Source organism: Cotesia glomerata, linkage group LG8, assembly GCF_020080835.1.
Source record: "Cotesia glomerata isolate CgM1 linkage group LG8, MPM_Cglom_v2.3, whole genome shotgun sequence".
In the NCBI taxonomy this organism is placed as follows: Eukaryota; Metazoa; Arthropoda; class Insecta; order Hymenoptera; family Braconidae; genus Cotesia; species Cotesia glomerata.
The window spans coordinates 16,785,428-16,808,403 of record NC_058165.1 but is presented as its reverse complement, the minus strand read 5'-3'; the positions used below and the strand labels follow the sequence as shown (position 1 = coordinate 16,808,403).

Genomic DNA, 22,976 nt, shown 5'->3' with positions numbered 1-22,976 from the left:
ATTCTCCAGTCAATAAATTTTTCTTTCTGTGTAAAGGGAAATTGATTAGGATTTTTTCGACAGAGAATCAAATTTCCTACAAAAAAGATACAATTTTTCCGTTTTTTTAGTATTTAGCCCAGAATTTTAAGATTTGAATAAAGTCATCGATTTCTGACAAAAAAATTCTTGAAAGATGAAAAAACCACTCACCTCAGTTATAACAAGATCATAAGCCGTATTTCTCAACCGCTTTTCAATCAAGTCAAGCACAACTTGATTCTGAAATCCTTTTTCACAAACCACATTCCCAGGAATCTGAGCGAAGAAATGGACCTGGTCACTGTTAACATTTAAATTTTCCTGAGCAAATTCATAAGTCAAACTGTTAACCAGCTTGGGTATCGCTGCGGGTATCTCAATGTCAGTGTAGTTAAGACAAGCTATTTTCTGGGGAAATGTACTGATGACATCAACTTTGTGCCCTCGACGAGCCAGTCCCTTGGACAGTTGTTCGAAAAACACAAAGTGACTTCTACTGTTCAAGGGAAATATCCCCAAGACCTGGTATGGACGCCCGTAACTTGTGCTTATATTTGATATAAATATAAACGTAATTGCAAGTGATATCAGTTTCGTGTCCTTCATTTTATCTAGTTCACGAGTGATAACATTGATCTTGAAGTAATCCACTGCCCGAGTTTCACTTGATAGCGATGTATGAATGACCGCTCATTTTTTATGCACTTGGTATAATATTGTATAATGAGAGAATTTAAATATAAAGGATCTATTATGGGTAATTGTAGAGTCTAAGTGTAGTTTATATGTAATGACGTTCTAACGAGGGGCTTATATTAACGATATGCAACTATTGAGACATTATATTTAACATTTGAACCGTTATATTATATTGCTAGTCATCTTTTATAGTTGGAAAACTTGATTTGTTAAAGTGTATACAATTGGTCAAAATTTTAATTATTCATTTTTGGTTTTTTTTACCTATTTTGATGATTTTTTCCTTTTCTATTGTACTAAATTAATTTTTGAAAAGTGTCAAATTAATCTCCATTAAATTATCTTGACAATAGTATGCAAACAATCTTGATTCCGTGAACCAACAAGATTATAATAATAAAAATAGTTGCCGAAATGAAGCGAAAAAAATTTTTCGATCGTAAAGCATCTGATGTTTCGCATCATGAGTCGTGTAATTATGAGCATAATGAAAATATGAAAAAATTTATAATGACCTTTTTTGTAGAGGTTGAAATTTTCTACAAAATAAGTTACTTATAAAGTTTTTTCATCTCCCATATTTTATTTATTTATTTAATTTAAATGCCAAGGCAATGTCTGAATGGCAAATGATACAAAATAACAAGTAAAAAGTACATAAAAAAATATAAACAGATCTTCTTAAATAAATTGACAATGTTAGGATTATAACTAATCAAACAATGCAAATGATTTGAAGTTTAAATAATGAAATCAACTTATTTGAATCAATAAGAATGATTTTAGATAGAGTTTAAATTCCAAATTTTCTCTTCTAACATTTTTTGGAGAAATCTAAATCATTTTGTTTGAAAATAGTATTCGTGGTTGGTAAAATCGATAAAATTTGTAAATATGCAAATTTTTCTCTTTCTCTTATTTTATTATTTTGATTCTAGCCCTCTGAGGCTTTTGGGCGTTTCCCCCACTCTTGGTGAAACGCCCCCTTCCACATTTACTTTACACGCTCCCTACTCCGGTGCCACGCGGCTCAGTTTGTCCCATCTCGGCCTCAGAGGGCTAGTTTAGTTTTCTTAGCTTCATTTGAATAAAGTGAAATTAATTGGTACTTTTTATTAGAAGTTAGTTCTTGGTTTTACCACTAGATGGCTACGCCTTCTCGCTTGTAGAAAAATCTTACTAGAGTATATGTAAAGATCGAAACAAAAATTTAATATGTTCAATGAATTTCACTGCAGATAAAAATTGTTGAGTGAAATGTAGGTCATCTTGTTTGAAAATTATATTCGTGATTGGTAAAATAAATAAAATTCCCAAATGTGTAAATTTTTCTCTTTCTCTTGTTTTATTTTTTTGATTCTATCCATAAATTCTTGACTTAATTCTTCCTCAATATCTCGAAACAAGAGTCGTTCCCGATAAAATTTATCTTGATCCAAGTAGTTTTTTTTTCGGTGCAAGTATAAATACCCAAGCTTAATATTAAAAAGTGACTTTAAACTTTTTCGATTACGATCTTGGTATTTGCTACCGAAATGGCGCCCAAAAGTGGGTCTAACCCCGCCTGAGAAGCTTTTATCACAGAATAACTCATTTTTACTCCCAATAGTTATTTTCAGGCCCCCGTCCCAATTCCTGACAAAGGTGTCCCAATTATTGTACCAACAAAAAATTCGATAAATTCTTGAATTAATTCTCTCTAAATATTTCCAAACAATCAAAAAATTTTCTAAAGAACATTTCTTTTGAATCAACTAGTTTTTTTCCACTCAATAAGAATATTTAAAAACTATCGATTAGGAAAAAAAAGGTAGCGCTGAACTATGCGAAAGAATATCATTATTGTCCCATCACTTTCCTGTTTAGCATTTTAGGTTCCCGGAAAACGCATAAAGATAGATGGAAAGTGCATATCAAGACGGAGCTGCCGCTAGTCTATACTTCACTCTTCATGCGGCTGGAGAATAATGCGTAAACTATTTACCTTTTAGTACTCACTAAGAAATTTGGCAAATTCTTTCTAAATATCATGCAAGTAATATTTCTTTAGTTTTCGTTCCAAAACTTACCTCAGTAATCACAAGATCATAAGCCGGCTTCTGCGGCTTATAAATAATATTCCGGAGAACATCAGTTTCAAATCCCTTTTCACAAATAATATTTCCCGGATTTTCAGCCAAAAACTGGACCATGTTAGTCTTCTGAGTAACATCTTGAAAGAAGTCATAGGTCATGTTATTGACAAACTTCGGCAGTGCAGCTTTTATAGCCAAGTCTTTATAATTAGGAAAGGGCTTCTCTAGCGGAAAAGTACTGACAACATCAACCTGATGACCACGACGAGCCAACCCCTTCATTACTTGTTCGAACATCATCATATGGCTCTTTCCGTTCATGGGAAAGATTCCCAAAATTCTGTGCCCGTGACATTGGTCAGAAACAATTGAAAAACTGAGATACAGACACAATAAATACTTAATCTCCATGGCCAGACGATAAAAAAAACACAAATTATGATAAGTACAACGTTATGGAATGAAATAACTAATTACGGTGATTAATTATTACTTATCGTTGTAATGTTATATGACATTGATCTTAAAATAGACCGATTTGTCGCATAACCGGTACGGATATCTCAGAGCGAATGTTAATAGTAACGTTTGCTGGTGCATAGATGATACGAGTCACTGAAAAGTTTTATTCTGATTGTTATAGTTGCGTATTATGGAGAGCGATGATTCGCCTATGCAACTGCTCTCATATCATGCTCATTGTAGATATCAATTGCAGTGATTAATAGCATGATTTGCTTGTCATGACAAATCAAAAGCTTGATGTTGTTAAATCAATACAATGTTTATCGCAATTTAGAAGTGCGAGAACCTTGAAGATTTAGAGTGCATCTGTTTTTAATAGATTTTTAATTATCATCGCGTGCTTTTTTTAATTTCCTTTGATAAATTTTATTGTAAGAGTTATTTTTTTAATGTTAGTATTTTATGGTCATATCAGAGCTCATTTTTTGTAGTAATATATCTTTTATTATTTATATAAATTTTTTTTTTTTAATTGAAATTAAATTGTGTCTTTAATTATAGGGACATTCCATGCGAAATGAAAAAATGACTAAAATTAAAAAATTTCTCTAATTCATTCTAATTCAGTCCTAATTTATCATTAAAAGTTTAGATTTTACTAATTTGTAAAGAAAATTTTTTTTAATCAATAAGAAAATCGATTTTTCTTTCCTAGTAACTTTTCAGCCATACTAACTTGTATCCAGGTCAAATTTTGTTTTAATAGTTTTAAGAATAAATTCATTCTATGTTTGTTATTAACTATCATATTTATTATTATATTTTTAAGAACAAATTTTTTTATGTTCGTTATTAATTAACACCTAAGTTTATCGAGATCGTGTTGTCAGCATGCTAAATCCTTTATTTGTGTTTTTGAATTAGTTTTTTTTAATTATCCTAAATAATTTATAGTTAAATATATAAGCAATAATGTTTCTAAGGTTGAAATAATATAAAAGTCTTTTTAATAAACAACTTCATGTAGACATTTTGTACTTGTCCCACCGGTCACAAATACCTGTCCCACCAGTCACAATAAAAAAAAATTTTTTTGTTTCTACTTAGGTAATCAGTCTAATTCTTCATAATATTGAATGTTTGTAGGATGAATTTTGTATTGAGAGGGAAGTATTTTTAGGTAGATTTCGTAGAAATCTTGTAACGTCCACGTTTTCAGAAATTATAAAAATAAATAATTTATTTGTCCCCGGCTCGAAATTTGCTCGCCGGAGTCCAGGGTCATAAACGGGGATTACATTATCAATAACAAAATAATAAACAAAACACTTTATTTTAAATAAATCAAAGAAAAAGGAAAACCTCTTTATTGGCCTGAACATGTTAATAAACGATATAAACAATATAAACAAATTAAACAATATAAATAATATATTAGAACACTCTTTTCACACATACTCGCGGTTCAAAATCGCGAACTAACTGTCAAGAGCTGGTTCCCCGCTTTCCCAGGAGACTAGCCGTCACCCCTGGGCCTAAACCTCTACCCCGAGAGCGAATGGAGAGTGTCTTCTTCGCCCCCACCTACACGGCTTATGATCACCTACCGTACCTCAGTTGAAGGCTTCGGCACGGGGAGTAGCACTTTCATCCGGCCGGTTCACGATACTTACCTGGGCCTTGGTCAGACTCCAGGTAGAGTATCATCCTCTGGAATTACTTGGTGAAGAGTATTCGTCCGAGTAATTCTCCCGAGAAAGAATTGCTTCCCTTATCGAGCCAAATTTTGGCGTTTATCATTTTTCCCCTAACTCTCTTGTAACGAACCGGAAGGGTCGTTTTAGACACCTGTCCGGTGTCCTCGAACTAGCATTCAAAAATAATTATTTATTATTTTAATCGTAATTTCCTTCATTTTCTATCCATTCGTCTCGCCAAATTCTAAGTTTTTATTTTCGAAACTCAATTCTTTATTATTTTAATCGTAATTTCCTTCATTTTCTATCCATTCGTTTCGTCAAATTCACAATTCTTTATTATTTTAATCGCAATTTCTTTCATTATATATCCATTCGTTGATTTTCCATACTAAATTGTCCTCGGGACTTATAAAATCTTCGCTTACCTAAATTATTTCTTACAAAATAATAATCGTCATTTCTTTCATTTTATATACATTCATCACTTTCCCATACTAAATCTTGTTCGGAACTTAGAATAATTTTCCCAGTCTTTTAATTTCTTTTACAATTAATTTCTTTTGCTCGATTAATTGGCTCGGCTTCATAATAATTTCTCACACGCTTAATTTCTTAATTTAATCATACCTTTGGTAACAATAATATAATATTATTAACTAAATAAATACAATAATTAAATAATAATCGCCGCACTAATAACAATAATTGTTTCTATTAATTTTTAAGTAATTAATAAAAATAAACTAAAATACTCAAATACAAAAAGTAAAATCTGGGTCATAAAATTTTGGAGATATAAAAAAATTACGTGTGATCTAATTGTAGAAAATTAAATTATCTTTTGAAAAGATTCTAACAGTTTTTCTGTATCTCTCATCTTCGAACCAGAATTTGAAGTCTAAAAATTTAATGAATGTACTAAAAAAAAATCTTAATCTTTTAAGATTAAATGTGATTGTTCTATCAATCATTGAATTTCACGCTGAGCATAAATGTAGACCAAGTATCTGCTTAATGACCTTTTCTGAAAGGTCATCAGTTACATTCCGTGACTTAAATATCACCGTTTTATCGTTCAAATCTTCCAGCTTTTATCGAGCGATAACAAGGTGTTAAAAATGCATTAACGTCTATTTAGAGACGTAAAAAAAGGAAAAAGTAAGTTTGAATGAATAGACACAGTTTAAATTATTTTTACCGAGTTTGTCCTCTTTTCGTTAATATGTCAATACGATGATTCAGACATTTGTCCGATACTTGTACACTGGAACGTCACATGATGCAAAAGGGAGAATAGGAAAAGGCATGAATGCGAGATAAGGCTTCCCTTTAGTCATGGTCACAAACATCGACTTTTATTTCGGTTTTCCCTTCCCCTTTTATATGATAGATGAAAAATTTTCATTCCACTTCTGATTGACGTACTTTTCGACGGGAAACGAGAGGTCAGGGACAAAGTTCATTCAGTATGGAGTATAGAGCCATCCACTGGACACTCGAGTAGAGTTGTCATGTCAGATTGAACTCATGATTAAATTTATACCGCTCACGACTTTGGATTAGCTGATTTGCATACATTTGATTGACTGGTTTATTAGATGGAAATATAGTAACCAGTATCATTTTTAATACAACCGAAATGATACTGTCTAAAGTAAAATTTATTATTCAATTTCTGATAATAATCATCTAAGGTAACTTAATGAAATAAATAATTGATTTATATGGGTGATTCTCTGTAAGGGTGTCTTAAATCAGTACAAAATCGTCCGAACAAATTATTTTTGATTTTATTAGAAAAAAAATTAACAAGGGCTACATAACTATCAGCTTAATCATAATAAATAAACAGCCGAATTAATTTTTGCATTTTCGATATTTGTGTATCTTTTGCCATATAACATGACAGGGGATTGTTTTTTTTTTTTATCAAATTGAGAAAAATCAAGCAAACTATTTCAATGCATTCAACTTTTCAAGTTCTCAATGTATGTTTACATTAATTAAAATAATATTAAGACTTATGGATCCAATTTTATAAATAAATTATAAATAAAAATAGCTGCCAGGGGACTGAGTTTTGAAATGGCCCAGACACATATTTCCAGCAAAAACGGTGCTTTGACACTAAATAATATGGCAATAAAGCGCTAACAGCCCTATGGTTATTAACTCAAGGCTAGTTAGATCCTTACAAACTTTACAAAAGGTAAAATAACACGTTGGATTTTTTTTTTGGCTTTGAACTTCTGGCAGGGGACTGATTTTAAAATGCCTGGGACAAACTTTGGTTTAATGAATTTAATGAAACAAATTAATTTTCGGTACTTTTTATTGAAGAAGATTGTTAGTTAACTAATTATGCTTATAAACATTATGGATCAAATTATATATTATTGACGAATAACTTAAAATTTAATCTTAAAGTTTTAATTTTGCGAATGGGACAGCCCAGGGGACTGATATTTCGGTGGTTTACGAATTTATAGCAAAAAAACCAAAATTTATTTCATTTTAGTTTTTAATGCTCCAAATAGAAATATTTTTTTACTTTCGTAATAAATTTTTTTTAGTAACAAAATAGCAATTTTTCTAAGAAAAATATGCCTGGGACGGCAAAAAACATCCTTACAGAGAATCACCTATATAAGCAAAATAGGGTTCCTTTGACTAAAGTTGACGTCGAAACTACTGAAGCTATCGGAAAAGGACTGCTACCACTCGACGCAGAATTTTTTGTAGATGGTTATAGGCTACTTATTTTTTGGGTTTAATCAACCCTTTCTCATTTTTTTTACGATTTACTTTTATATACATTTTTTCCCGCCAATAAAAACAAAAGACTCTCATTTTTCATTTATTTGTTTTTAATACAATTTTCTTTTGTTTTTATTACATAACCTTAATATTTGATTGATTTAACGTCATTTAAAAAAAGTTTAAGAAAGAAGCTAATTATGTCTGGTGAACTAAGTGTTGGAAATTTATATTTACATGCTGATCTTGTGTTTGGTTATGATAATTAGTTCCATGAAATAAAATAGTTAGACTTCTATGAAATCTACTAAAAATGTTGTTGTTTATAAACTAGGACTTTTTGAAACATGAAATTTAGGCCATGTCTATTTAGTTTCAATAACATTTACTAAAAATTTCCTTACAACAAACGTCTCTTTAACAGCGGGAAAAAATTCATTGTAAAGTTTCCAAATCTTAATATTACATGTAGTAATTCAGTCAACGAACTAAGAATTTTACATACATGTTATTTTTGCTGATTACATTACTTATAAATTGTTCTGATTGTGGGATCGCGGGAATGTAACAGATTAAAATGAATGCATTTTCCAATTACTAGATATGTGAAAAATAAATTTGGCTACTTATTTAGTTAGAATTCATTAAAAACATGTTAAATTTATTTTCTATAAAAAATTGATGTCACTGAGAAAATTTTAAATGACAGAAAAATTGTTCGCACTTGAAGCTAGACAGATTTCAACTTTACTTATGAGACTTGCAATGACTTTAACTAAAACTTTCAATGCTCGTTTGGAATCTGTGCAAATCAAAACAATACTGCAATAAAATTTCAAGTCTGCATCTAAAAATGCAATCCTATAAAGCGCTCAGCGAAGCAGGCGGGAAACAGCTAGTATATTTATAAAAATTAAAGCTAGAATGCTACTTAGCTATCAAAAATTGATCATTACAAGCTAATGGTTACTCAAAATAACTTTAGCATGTGGACCTTTTTTGTTTGAAATTTAATTTCCTACAAAAAAGGTTTCATGATTTTTTCATATTTTTGATATTTAGCTCAAAATTTAAATTTTATTTTTTTCTACCACGAAGTATAATAAAAATCTGACAATAAAATTTTAGATTTGAATTTACATAAACGATAAGAAATACGAAAAAATTGATAAGGACCTTTCTGTAGCGAATTAAATTTCCTACAAAAAAGTTATAGTTCAATTTCGTATCTTCAATACTTAACCCACAATTTCAACTTCAAAATTTCTAAACTATATTCAAAAATTTGAAAATGTATTTGTAATAATTTTTCTAAAAAACGCAAAAACTCCATCCTCAATTTTTTTTTAAACAGAAAATTCGATTTCGAAAAGTCCACCCAGAATGTTCCATGAATATCAATTCATTCAATAACAGAAATTCAATGCGATGTTTAGAGTTTACGTAGCTTACAAATTGAACATAAATATGTTTATTAATAATATAAAACGTGATTATTCATACGACTAATCCCAGATATTTGATGATCCTTTGAAAACGTGGAGTTTGCGACGGAAAATTCTAGTCACGCTACCGCCTGGAGCACGAGTATATAGCAATATACGAAGCTTAAATCTCGCAATTATAACTTCGAAGCATGATTAACCTCATCCGTAACCAGAATTCGATTAAGATCTATTGTCACTTTTACAATAGCCACTAAAATTCTAAACTTTCAACTTAATTTTATGTTAATTTATCATTGCAGAGCCTTTCTGTCCCGGAACATTCGATGGCTGGCTCTGTTGGCCTAATACTCCAGCTGGTGAACAAGAAATCTTACCATGTCCTGGCTTCGTCACGGGGTTTGATCCTTCACGTAAGTAAACTCAAATTCATTTTTTCAATATCTTTATTCATACATTACAAAACTTACAATAAAATCAATAAATAACAACAAAAATTAAGCTAGTTGGTACAGTCCAGCGAAAAAGCGAGACAGTACAATTTAACCGCAAATTTCTTCACTGGCAAATCGCGACTCATGAGCGACATCGCAAATGGAATTACCTTATCAACAGAGGTCTTGTCGCCAATCGTAACCAAGGTCTCTCCCATATTAACCTGCTCTTTCTCTCAGTATTTAAGCGCGAATTCCAAAGAAACTGGAGGTCTTACACACGAAATTGCTTGAGGCATGTAAGGTTTGCTTATTTTTCCACCATCTTCTGATCCTACAAGCCGCTCAAAAGCTGGACCTTCCATCAAAAGCCCCAGAATAACAATTTTTCGCACCTGATTCTTCATATCATGCAAACTCTTCTCTGCGAACATGATCGGCAAGTCTTGATACCAACGAAGGTTCCTGATAAATCTCTTGACAACTCTCTTGCTGACGTATCCAAGACACTTATTCCAATAACACTTCCAGTTTCGCTTCACCACTTCCGGATCTTTTTTAAGAGTCCTCAAAGCATCAATACTCTTGATGTCAATGTACCAGTGCCGCTCAGGAACGTAAGCTTCGTAGAGCCTCCTTTCAGTGTCTCTGAGTGCCAAAGACAGGCCCTTGATGTTCCTCCATAATCCGTATCTGTCAATCAAGAACTTCTTGACGCAAGCTGCCAACCAGGGGAAATTTTTTACTGAAACTCTAGCACAAGATCCCGAATTATGAGCGTTGAATTCGCCAATCATTTTAACGAGATCAATCACTTGCTCAATGGAGATGTCATTGACGTCATCGTATGTCGAAGGGATTTCGTTGATCAGTTTCTCCAAGCTAATCTTTGCAAGAGAAGGTACTAGTTTCAAGAAATTGCTCCTGTAGTGTTTGAACATGTACTTCAAAAATGGAGAAATTTCGTGGTCCAAATTAGTTATGTCAAGGCGGACCTTCTCGGCCATCAATTCTTGGATGCAAAGGTCATCACACTTCTTCTCGTCTTCAATGATCTTCATCAGAAACTCACTGATGATCGCCCAGTGGTCTTGAGAAAGATTCATCGAACAAGTGTATCTCCACAAGAACCTCAGAACGTTAGCCCAGAATTCATGCTGCTCGCAGTCAAACTTCTTCTGGATGTACTTCAGAACATCCAGCAATGAGTCACTATCGTTGTTATCCACGCAGGAGTAAATCATACGCTTGATGACTTCGAAACGTACTGACGCTTCGACAATCTCCATTTCAGATTTGTAGAATTGAAACGATTCGCTGCAATCCAGATAAGCGATCCAAGATTTCTTATAGCTGATGTTGTTCGTCACCTGGAGAAGTTTTCTCTTCAAATTTGGCCTTTGCTATCCTGATTCTATCTTCCTTGGGCAGGATTCTCATAATCTTGGGTGTGATCTTTTCATGGCAATCCAGAAAATCAACATTGTGCTTTTCTTTGTACGCTGACATCAATATAGAGAGCTTCTTTCCATCACCCAGGAATTTGAACTTTCCAATGAAAGCATTTTCGAATTTCACAACTTCTTGAACCACCAAAATTTTAAAGACACTTTCGCGTTGTTCTTCCGTGTGCACTCTCTCCAAAACTCTAGGCGCGAGAATTTGCAAAAACTTATGAGGATTATTCAAAAAAGCATCAAAACAGTGCTTCAAAAACAAACCTGTGTGTCTCGCACTAAGCATAGGAACATCATCACTTTTTTCAACCAACTCTTCAAAAACCTCCGGATGCTTCAGCAACAACCTTGGAAGAAATCTTGCAAAGCAGGTGAAGTTGAAATTTTCTGGGTCGCTCTTGCTCAACCTCAAGTACTTGATGACCATTTCCGGGTACTTGTAGTACAAGAAGTGAACAACAGTGTAGTTGAACTTGAAGTTCTTGATGCGGTTCCAGATGAAGGACTCGCTACAGACCTTCAACAAAGGTTTGGCCTGCTTTTCTCCATACATCAGGGTGACCAGCTCGTAAAAATTATCAGCAAGCTCTGGCTCTTCTGTTAGATTATCAGCTAAGGCTTTGATGATCATTCTCCGGGTTTTTACTGAAACAAACGGAAAGATCTGGGTCTGGTAGAATCCAACCGATGTCATCTTGTTGCCACCGTTGAAGAACCACCTGGCTTTCACTGCACGCATCGTAACTTCCCAGCTCTCGGATTTCAGTGCTTCGAGGATCATATCGGGCTGTCGAAGTTTTCGCGCGATTTCAACTTCAACCAAAGGCTTCAAAACTTCTGGAAAGTCCAAGTTCTTCAAGGATCTCTTGATGTTCCTTGAAGATACCAGCTTGCAAACAATGCTACTTATTTCGCGATACTTCTCTCCTGGTGTTGATCCAACAACTTCCTGGATCGCTTTCAAGTACGGCGACAGTTCCATTATGCTCATGATTATTTTGAACAGAAATTCGATTGGTAAACAAAAACTAACGCAAACTTTACTGAAGTCTTGACGGTGTATTTGGATGTTTAAATACCAACATCAACAAGGTTTTTTGATAACGACTCCTACAAAAACATTGAATGTACTAATTAGTGCTTTATGAATTTAATGGTGTTTAGTTATCTTTAGGGTAAGAAACTGTCAAAATATGTTTTTTTGGGTTGATGTTTTTTGTGTTGAAGGCTAAGTTCATTATGAAGATTATCTTCAGAGTATTTTTATAAAATTTTGTAAAATTTAGTAAATGACAAGACCGAAATTGACTAACATGAAAATTGTTCAAAAAGTATCGTAAAAATTTTTGATATATGAATAGCATATTAGCAAACATAAAATTTGTTCATATATATGCCTAAGTTTCAAAATTTTTTTTGATGATTGATTGATGGGTGATTTTTTAAGGTAGGAGACCAGAAAATTTTTTCTAAGCTACATACATTTTCGGCGCAAATAGATTAGACTAACTGTTACTCGCCCGCTTCGCTGGGCACTTTATAGAATTGCATTTTTAGCTCTAGACTTGAAATTTAATAAGAGTATTGTTTCAACTTGCACAGATTCCAAATTCTATCGAAGTGGCATGCACCTTTTATCCATGTAATTATTTTAGCTAATATTCATTGCAACTTTCAATGTGCAATCATTATAACATTCCCGTGTCTTTCTTACAAAAATGAATAATATTGATATGAAAAAAAAAAATTTGTAATGAGCATTGAACGTTTCAGTAAAAGTAATTACAGGTCTCATAAGTGAAGAAATCTGCCTAGTATATAAACATAACTAACAGAGTTAAAAAATTTATTTTAAACAAATGACAATCGAATAGAATAAATTTAGTTACAATAAAAATTCATTATTTCAAGGTCAAAAAAATATAGGTTCCGGATAGGTAATCACCAATATATCACATACTAAAACCTTCTCTGAAACACGCTGCATCTTATGGTATAAATATTATTCCGATCGGTTCAGTAGTTTTCGCAAATTCGTTCAAATTCAGATTCAGTAAATTGAAAAACATAAAAATCATACTTTATCCAGGTCCACAAAATTTTTTTCATCGCCGTGACTGCAGTTTTTTGCCTTTTTTTGGGAGGGGGGGAGGGGTTTTGCATTTTACTCAAAACTGGAGAGTGACCGGGCCAAAGGGACTTCAAATTCGGATTCAGTGGATCAAAAGTACAGACAACCATTTATTTTTGTTTGCTGGTGTTATTTGACCGCTAAATTTCTTGTCATTAATCTATCAAATTATCGATTTTATGTAGAGGTACTAAATAATAAAAAACAAATTAATTATAAATCAATATTTTTTGTAATTTCTTTCAGTATCAACTCCATTAATTTCTTGTCAAGTAAATACAATATAAATTACAGCTTATTTTTTATATTTTTGATTAATCGATGCAATAAATTAGGTTCCTTAATTAACTTGAGATCTTGGGATATTTTCAAACATTTGAATTCCGTTGAATTGTCGGCAGGCTCCCAATCTACGGAAATTAGTTCTGACGTTTTGGGATTTGGGTTTCTGCAAAATTTGTCTCATTAATAATAATAATTTGATAATTTAATAAAAATTATACGTACCCAGTTTTAGCGAAAGTGGTCCAAAGTTCCAAAAAGTACTGCTGGATTTGATACTCCTTAGTACCGGGAGCAAACGGTTCTATGCCTAGAAGGCCAAACATTTTCGGGTAGAAGAAGTAGAACAATTCTTCACCATGCGACGTTCCTGATTCAAAAAATTAAAAATAAATTATTGAACTAGTTATACTAGTACACTAGCCAAAAACAAATAGTATACTAGCCAAAAAAAATTTATTGTACCTTCAACATTGACTCCAAATATTTTCTGCATCATTGAATTTTCCGGTGAATAATAATCGAACTTGTAAACCCAAGTGGGAATCCCAGGAATTTGGGGTTGAGTTTGAAGAACGTGGTGAATATTGAACACAAAATTTGTCGCGCTGATTAAATCTACGACTTCATTAACGTTGTCATAACTGATTGGCTTGTTGCCCATGAAGAATCTTTTCATTTCTGCTTCGGAAATATTTTGGTCTTGAAGGAATTTCTTAACGTTTGAATGCAAGAGGAAGTCGTCATTGGCTTCAATTTCCGAGTAAAATTCGTCTTTAAATCCTGGAAAAATTATGATTGATTATTTGAAGCTAAAATAATCCTCAAAAATTGATTCAAATAAATATTTTTATAATTTCTTTGATTAATGGAAAAGATCTTGAGTTAATAAAATTTTTGAATTTTTATGATTCAAACCGAAGATATTAGTTTAAGTTCAAATTTTGACTTAAAGATGAGAAATACGGAGAAACTTATAAGGACTATCTTTGTAGAAGATAAAATTTCCTGCAAAAAATGTCTTCTATGATTTTTTTGTATTTTCAGTATATTTAGCTCAGAATTTTGATTTTAAGCTTTCTAAACAAGTCGCTTAACTGGATATGATTGAAATCAAATTTAAAATAAAAATTCAGAGAACAAAATGCCATTCGGCCACATCCGAAATGAAAGGTAGATTTCACAGGATGAAATTCTTGATAAAATAACATTCATAAGTCAGTTGTACTACACATTGCCTGAAAATGGTTCAGTTGCACTCTTAACTTTGATAAAATAACTAAAAATGGTCAAAATGTCAATGTTATGTACGTCAAATTAAAAGTATTTTTATGAGCTATCACGTAAATTTTTCAAAAATTAGCTATCTCTTTTCAATCAAAAGTTATACATCGATGAAGTCACCGAAAACGTGATTTTCACTATTTTGAAAATTTTAAATGGCTGCCATTTCTAAACTAATTGATCGATTTTGCTCATCTTCGAACTCGTTCAAGGTAATTATCAAAAGAATATGTATACCAAGTTTTATTTAAATCCGTTGAGAATTGTAGACGCTATCGTGTTCACAAACCACGTTATATTGCATATATATATATATATACAGAAACTTTTGAACTAATGCTAATTTTGAACCTTACTCGACTACATAAGAGATAAAATAACGAAATTCCGTGTAAACTCCAACATAAGCGCCAATGTAATAGATAGATTACGAAATCTACCTAAAAAAAAGAGATAGAGGAAAATTGATAAGGACCTTTCGGCTGCCCAATTTTAAAACACAGTAACTGCAAAATTTTTACACCTGATTTTTTTTAGTATTGCTGCATTTCTTGTAACTTTTAGGCCTTAATTTCAAGTATTTTTTCTTAAAAATATTTAGATTCAAGTACTTTCTATTCATAAATCAAATTTTTTATTATTTTGGCGTGCAAACTTTTTCTTAATAAGAAAAATTTAAAAAAAATTTTTAAATTGTCAGTTACTGTGTTTTGAAATTGGGTAGCTGCTTTTTGATAGAGAATTAAATTTCCTACAAAAGAAGTATCTTATAATTTTTCCATATCTTTAGTATTTAGCTAAACGATAGTTTTTAAATTGATGATTAATTATTTTAATAATCATTATTTCAAATTTACTGGATGTAAAGAAAAAGAACCTGTTGAAGTTTAAAGGAAATGATTAAAAATTTCCTTTCTTCAGTGTTCTAAGTCTGAATAACTCCCTAACAGAAAGCAAGCTGATACATTTATTTATTTTTACCTCCAAGAAGTATAATTCCTTCATGACTAGTATGTCCACATATTAGAGGAACCTTAATTCCCGACTTAGTAGCTTCGTTCAACGGAACATTCAAAAACGGAAGCTTGGATTTAGAATCCACTGATGGCACAAAGGTATTATTGATTAAAAAACGATCCTGCCAAGTTTGGAAAGAGTGGTCTGCTCGGACTAAGTCAAGCGCGGGAACAGTTTTGAAATATGCTATTAATTCTTTAGTATTCGTTACACTTTTTCCCAAATGATCTGCAATTTTCTCGGCTTGATTCTTCATCGGGAGTGTCGTGTTTGCCCATGGATTCGTCGCAACTCCACTCTGCATGATCGCTTTGTGGAACAGTCCTGTAAATTGTACAAAGAATTAGAAGTTCGTTTTTTAAAATATTTAAAATTCGAACCTTGAGCCAGGGGAGACAGAGTCAGGTAATGGACTGCAGCACTTCCTGCGCTTTCGCCAAAAATAGTAACATTAGTTTTATCTCCACCAAATTTTTCAATGTTTTGTTGTATCCACTTCAGAGCTACTACTTGGTCCTTTAATCCTTGATTTCCTGGTGCATCTTCATCGTCCAAGTTCAAGAAACCTTTAACAAATTAAAGTAGTTTTGTTATTCAATGGTTAGAATTTAGATTCTGGGATAAATATTGAAGATACGGAAAAATCAAAAGAAACTTTTTTTATAGAAAATTTAATTTTCTACAAAAAAGGTACTTATCAATTTTTTCATGACTCTCATAATTGATGTATAAGGGGCATTCCATGCGAAATGGGAAAATAACAAAAATTTTAAAATTTCTCTGATTCATTCTAATTTAGTCCTAACCCATGCAGGAAACCTCCAGAGTTAACAAAGGGGCCAGGCTTGGGCCAGTACTGGGAAACCTAGCTTCGGCGTACCTGTATTGGCCCATGCGTGGGCCAGGCTGTTTAACCCAGCCTCGGCCATGCCAATAATTATCCAAGCTTGTGCCAAGACTGGCTAACCTAGCCTTGGCGATGCATCGGTGACCCAAGCTTGGGCCAAGACTGGGCAACCACGCCTTGGTCGGCCCAATTATTACCCGAGCCTGGGCCAGAACTGGGTCACCCAGTCACGGCCACAATGATTACCTAAGGGTTAGCCAAGATTGGGAAACCTACACTGAAAAAAAAAATTAACTTAATTAAAGAGAAAAATTCTTGAACCAAGAAAATAACTTTGAAGAGTTTAATTGTCTTCAATCAAAACGAAAAATTCTTTAATTAAATAAAATTTACTTAAATCGAGAAAAATTTCTTAGTTTAAGAATTTTTCTACTCAAATCAAGAAGATGAAATTCTTAAAAATTATTTACTTGATTTAAATAAATTTTTTTTTCTTTGTAGCCATGGGCGTTGAATGACAACCAAGACTTGAGCCAGAATTGGGTAACCTAGCCTTAGCCATTCAATGGGAAATTCAAACTTAATAAATCATTAAGTAATAGAATTTTAAACAGTAAACATTTATTGTTTAACGAATATTTGCTAGCAAATTCTAAAATTTAAAATTTATTATTTAACCAAGACAATTGCATATCGTCAAAATTGATGTAGTCTTAAAAAAATTAAAATATAATAATTTACAGTTGAATTTTTAATATTGATAATTTTAAACATGAAAATTTATCATAAGATATTAAAAATGTACAAATTTTAAAGTAATATAACAACTTGACTCTTTCATTTTTTTTAACTATAATAAACATTTGTAAAAAATAGTTAATTTTCATCGAAACACAATATTAAATAACATAAATTATATAAATAATAAACCGTCACACTTCGTCACTATATAGATTTAGCTTATCAGAATAATAAGATGTGCATCAACTTATCGGTCGTACGGTGTAGGGGTTAGTTATCGGTCTGGCAAGCGCGCGGCTCGGGTTCGAATCTCGATTAGAAGAACGGATATGATTTTCACACTTTATTTCTTATAATTAGCAACAGTTAGGTTTGAATTTACTTTACTTACAAAATAAAATAAAAAAATAACATTCCAATAATTCTTTTTTATCATTTTTTATCAAATGGCATGGGCCAGACTTGAAAATTAACTATGGCTCAGCCCTGGTAACCAGGCGTGGGCCAGTTCTGGTAACCAGGCTTGGCCCATCGTTATCAACCCAGACTTCAACCAGGACTGGGCCAAGCCTGGCTTACAAGCTTGGCCCAGAGTTTTACATAGTTGAGCCAAGGCTGGGCCAAGCTAGGCCCCGTGGTACTTTCCTCTATGGGAATATATTATTAAAAGTCTATATTTTACTAATTTGTAAAGAAAATTATTTTTAATCAATAATAAAATCGATTTTTCTCTCCTACACTGTAAAAAAAGCGGTGTTAAAATGGACTCATTTTAACACCGCTATGTAACACCTATCTATTAACACTGTAGCGGTGCTTTTTTTTGGTGTTAAAAATCCGGTGTTAAACCGGTGTAATATCGGTGTAACCGGTGTAATACGGGTGTAACAGTAGAATAAATTTACACCGTATCAGCGTATGAATATTACATGATCCATAAAGCACAATTAATATTCAATATTTATCAAAATGAGACAAGTAACATTTATTTAAGAATTTTCAATTTATAAAATTACGCAGAAATCGATTTAATGAATGTTATACAACAAGTTAAATAGTATTTACAATATTAAATGTTTAGGAACAATATAATAATTATTTTTATCGTAACCATGATGTTTCTCACAATATAATGGATGTTTTAAACATGACAAATCTACAGCTGTGCAAAAATAAATTATCTCTATGAAAATCATTTAAAAAACGTTCAAATTGTCGTAAAATTGTTCTGAAAATGTTTCAAATTTGTTGTAAAAACACTCTAAAACTGTCCAAAAAATGTTCCAAAATTGTCGCAAAAATATCCGAAAAATGTCTCAAATGTCTTCAAAATTTGTTCTCAAATAGTTAAAAAAATGTTTTAAGATTATTCAAAAAAGGTTCCACAAAAGATTTAAGGACAAAATTTCAACTAAATTGCTTCAAATAAATTGCATTGATTCTAAAATTATCTTAGAAGTATTCCGAAAATCTTAAAAAAAATACTTAAAAGTTATGAAATAATTACTAAAATCCACTATTTTAGAGATTCCGATTATCTATATGATATCGTAAGATTGTCCTCTAATAATGGTGTTAAAGTAACACGGATTGAAAATTTACACCGAGAGAATTTCACACCACTATTTCACACTACACGGCCGTGTAAAGTGCTCTGGGTCCATTTTTACATCGAAATTTTTGACAGTGTATTTATTTTAATCAAAAATTTTTATCTATTTAATATTTTATTATTTTAAACTTTCTAAAGTAAATATTAACTTTTTTTGGTTATTTATCTTTAATTATTAAACATAAAAAGTTTAATTATAAAAATTATGTTAGTTAAAATATTATCAACGCCGGAAAATTTATAACACCGATTTAACAACGAAAAAAAATATTTACACCGCGACCGGTGTTACTGCTACACCGATTTCGGTGTTGAATTTAACACCGGAATTTTTAACACCATACACTGCACACTGATAGAAGGATTTGTTTATAGTTAAAAATATTTGTTAATATTTAACAAATCATTTATTAGAGACCACTTTTTAGTCTTTAATAAATATTTCTTAGTATTTAAAAAGATTTATTAATATTTAATAAATGAATATCAGATTTATTAAATACAAACAAATCATTTTAAATACTAAGAAATATTTGTTTAATACTAAAAAATGGTCTCTAATAAATTATTTGTTAACTATTAACAAATATTTTTTGATACAAATAAATCCTTCTATCAGTGCATGGATTCACACCGGTTTTTTCTTACAGTCCAGTAAATTTTCAGCCGTACTAACTTGTATCCGGGTCAAATGTTGTTTTAATAGTTTTAAGAACAAATTCATTTTATATTTGTTATTAAATAACATATTTATTATTATAGTTTTTAGAACAAATTTTTTTATGTTCGTTATTAATTAACACCTAAGTTTATCAAGATCGTGTTGTCAGCATGCTAAATCCTTTATTTGTGTTTTTTAATTATCCTAAATAATTGATAGTTAAATATACAAACAATAATGTTTCTAAGGTTGAAATAATATAAAAGTCTTTTTAATAAACAACTTCATGTACACATTTTGTACTTGTCCCACTAGTCATAAATGCCTGTCCCACCAGTCACAATAAAAAAAATTTTTTTAATTGTTTCTTCGTAGGCAATCAGTCTAATTCTTCATAATATTGAATGTTAGTAGGATAAATTTTGTATTGAAAGGGAAGTATTTTTTAAAAGCTTAGTGGTCGAACTGAAATTGGACTTTAAGTATACCGCGGTAAGAAAGAAGGATTTTTTGATGTCCCTCCAGTCACTCTCAGCTAAATGATAATAACGAGAAACTTAAAAAGTAATCGAGTGACAAAGGGATGTTGTTAATTAGCTATTCTTCTATATTATAAGATAAATTTTACAGTAATATAAGTTTTAGTCACATAATTATAGCTTATAATTGATGGAATCCCAGAGTCAAATGTCCCACCAGTCACTATGGAATGCCCCTTAACAGTCATTGAATTGTACTTAATAAAAATTACTTATTAACTGTTAATAAATATTTGTTAACTGTTAACAAATATTAATTAACATTTAATAATTCGTATTTAATAAATAATTTATTAAATGTTAATAACTATTTATTAAATCCTATAATGTTTAAAAATCATTTATTAATAGTTATCAAAGCTTATTAAATACAAACAAATCCTTCTATCAATGCATAATTCTTACCATTCATGCATAAATCAGATTCAAAGTTAGAGACAAAAATATTTGTGAAATTTTTCGATAAAAAATATTACTTTCAAATGTTAAAAGCTAATGTTTTGCTTTGATATGGCTCTTTACCGTAAGATGGACGGTGGCGTTGTTTGCTCGGTGGGTCTTATATACGTGACTGAATAAAGTAGTCAGCACTTGTCTCGGATAGCTTAATTGGTAGAGCCCTTGGCGCGTAACCGAAAGATCTGGATTCGATTCCCAGTCTGGGCTATCTGATTATTTTTTAATTACGGAAAAATTCCCACTGAGTAGGTCCCCCCTTTCCCCTATCCGTTCTTTCCCAACTCCCTTAAAAAAAATTTGCTTTGATATGGCAAATTTTTAAATGTTAAAGCTCAAAATTTTGAGTTGAATATTGAAGATACAATAAAATGATATCTTTTTTGTATAATATTTATTTTTTTACAAAAAAGGTCCTTATCAATTTTTTCATAACTCTCATAATTGATGAATAAATCAAATTCCAAGTTAGCATCACAAATGTTCAATAAAACATATTAGTTCCAAAACTTCAAATTCATAATTCTGGATTAAATATTGAAGATATAAAAAAAAATCATGAGACTTTCCTTGTAGAAAATTAAATTTTTTACAAGAAAAGGTCCTTATAAATTTTCTTGTATCTCTCCCTTCATCGTGAATTTCAGTTTCCAAGCCACCTTCTCCATAAAAATCAAATTAACTCTACAATAATTTTTTTTAATGATTATAAGTAAGTCATTAATATAAATCTGTCTCTAAAAATAACATTCTCTAATATAATTATATCCACCCTCATTCTCAAAAGTCAACAAAATTTCCAAGACAATTCCTAAGCTCACAATAAAATTACCTAGAATCCCAAGACGGTAATTGATAGTAACCAAAACAACGTCTTTCTCAACAAGAAAATCCGGTCCATAAACGTCATCATTTCCTGAGCCTCCAACGAACCCGCCTCCGTGAATCCAGACCATAACGGGTCTCGGCACCGTAGGAGTCAATTCCTTAGTATAGACATTAAGATACAAGCAATCATCGCTTCCTATGATTTGTTTTGTCCGCCAGTCGAACTGTGCGCTCACGTCTCCGTATTCCTTGGCCTCTTTTACTCCAGACCAGGGTTCAACAGGTTCTGGGTCCTTCAACCAATCAAACAAAATCAGTACTTTAATCACAATCACATCTGTCAATCACAAAATCAAAATCAAAATCAAAACCTTGAATCTGAGATCTCCGACCGGCGATTTCGCGAATGGAATTCCTCGGAACGCGTAGAAGCACCCGTTCTTCCTGATATTTGTCTCCCGGGTCCCAGACAATTTGCCTTGCTGCACTTGAACAATCGGATTATCCATAATTGATATATAAATATAACGCGGCTTAACTACGCGAGTCTCTTCGCAGCACTAAACTCCTCAGGAAATTTGTGTCAACGCTGTACGCTTGTATCGTGTAGCCGTGCCCCTTCTCTTTAGACATATATGTACACACATATATTTATATATAGATATATACTCGTTGCGTAATCTTCTTCTCGCCCACTTATCGTTCTTTTATTTCTTTCTATAATGGAAGAAAGACGGATATTCTTGATTATAAGTTTCGTCGCTATCTACATAGACTAATATTATAATTAATAGATGACTTTGTGAAATTTCAAGTGATAAAACTTGCATTGAACGTTTAATTGATAGGAATTATCGATAACGAAGCGATAAGAAAGATATTATAGAATATAATATAACCCGTTTATCGCTTTAAATATCTAACCATTTATATTGTCGCGATGCATTATTCATTAATGTTGTGCAATTTTTTTCCGGATTGAAGCTTATTTATAACAGTTTCTTCCTTACAAGTACTGGTTGACGATTTTTATGATAAAAAAAGGAATTTTTTTACCAGTTACCTTTTAGATTTGATAGAATAATTATTAATTATTGGTGATTATTGAATATTGATTAATCTAAGTGACTTCAGCATGAAACCTTTTTTGTAGAAAATTTCATTTCGTACAAAAAAAGTTTCTTATATTTTTTTTGTATACCCTATATTTAAAGGAGTATTCTGGTCTAGAAGCATGAAATTTCAGGTAATTTTTGAAGTGCCGTAAAAAAAAGGCAATCAATATTTTACCATCCATTTTTTTTATAAGTTATTTATTAACATTATAAGAATATAGAAAAAAATAAAAAAATAAAACAAGTTGAAAATTCAAAAAATTAGCAGCTGATGAAGTGGGGGGGGGGGGGGGTCTCAAAAAATTGGCACATGACGATACCCACGATTCCAGCCCTCCTAGCAATCAGAAACAAAAAAATAAAAAAGATTATTAATCTAAAGTAATGTCGCTATGGTTAGAATTACGAAA

General features: G+C 31.6%; 3 protein-coding genes across 7 annotated transcripts in view; 1 reads left to right on the top strand and 2 right to left on the bottom strand.

Moving 5' to 3' along the window:
* The window catches only part of LOC123270505 (UDP-glucosyltransferase 2-like), a 32,331-nt gene extending 28,920 nt beyond the window's left edge, over positions 1-3,411 (bottom strand). The window contains exon 1 of one of the 2 annotated variants that reach the window (XM_044736586.1): positions 2,790-3,411. In XM_044736586.1, coding sequence (XP_044592521.1) covers positions 2,790-3,206 — 417 coding nt within the window. In that variant the 5' untranslated portion in view covers positions 3,207-3,411. Of the gene's footprint in view, positions 1-192; positions 709-2,789 lie in introns of those variants that run through there. The other variant, XM_044736585.1, reaches the window with a different exon arrangement.
* LOC123270511 (calcitonin gene-related peptide type 1 receptor-like) overlaps positions 1-22,976 on the top strand; it is a 280,947-nt gene that overhangs the window by 133,386 nt on the left and 124,585 nt on the right. For all 3 annotated transcript variants that reach the window (XM_044736600.1, XM_044736601.1, XM_044736602.1), the window contains one exon: positions 9,465-9,575. In XM_044736600.1, coding sequence (XP_044592535.1) covers positions 9,465-9,575 — 111 coding nt within the window. The remainder of the gene's footprint in view (positions 1-9,464; positions 9,576-22,976) is intronic.
* On the bottom strand, positions 13,435-22,144 carry LOC123270509 (juvenile hormone esterase-like). 2 transcript variants are annotated; one of them, XM_044736597.1, is made up of 7 exons: positions 21,823-22,136; positions 21,456-21,744; positions 16,148-16,333; positions 15,732-16,091; positions 13,932-14,249; positions 13,692-13,836; positions 13,435-13,632 (listed from the first exon to the last, which is right to left on the bottom strand). In XM_044736597.1, the coding sequence occupies exons 1-7, from the start codon at positions 21,958-21,960 to the stop codon at positions 13,473-13,475; spliced, it is 1,596 nt and encodes a 531-aa protein (XP_044592532.1). In that variant the 5' UTR covers positions 21,961-22,136; the 3' UTR covers positions 13,435-13,472. The 2 variants fall into 2 exon arrangements, with proteins under 2 accessions (XP_044592532.1, XP_044592533.1); XM_044736598.1 differs by lacking the exon at positions 13,435-13,632 and having other exon boundaries at positions 13,692-13,877; positions 13,909-14,249; positions 21,823-22,144.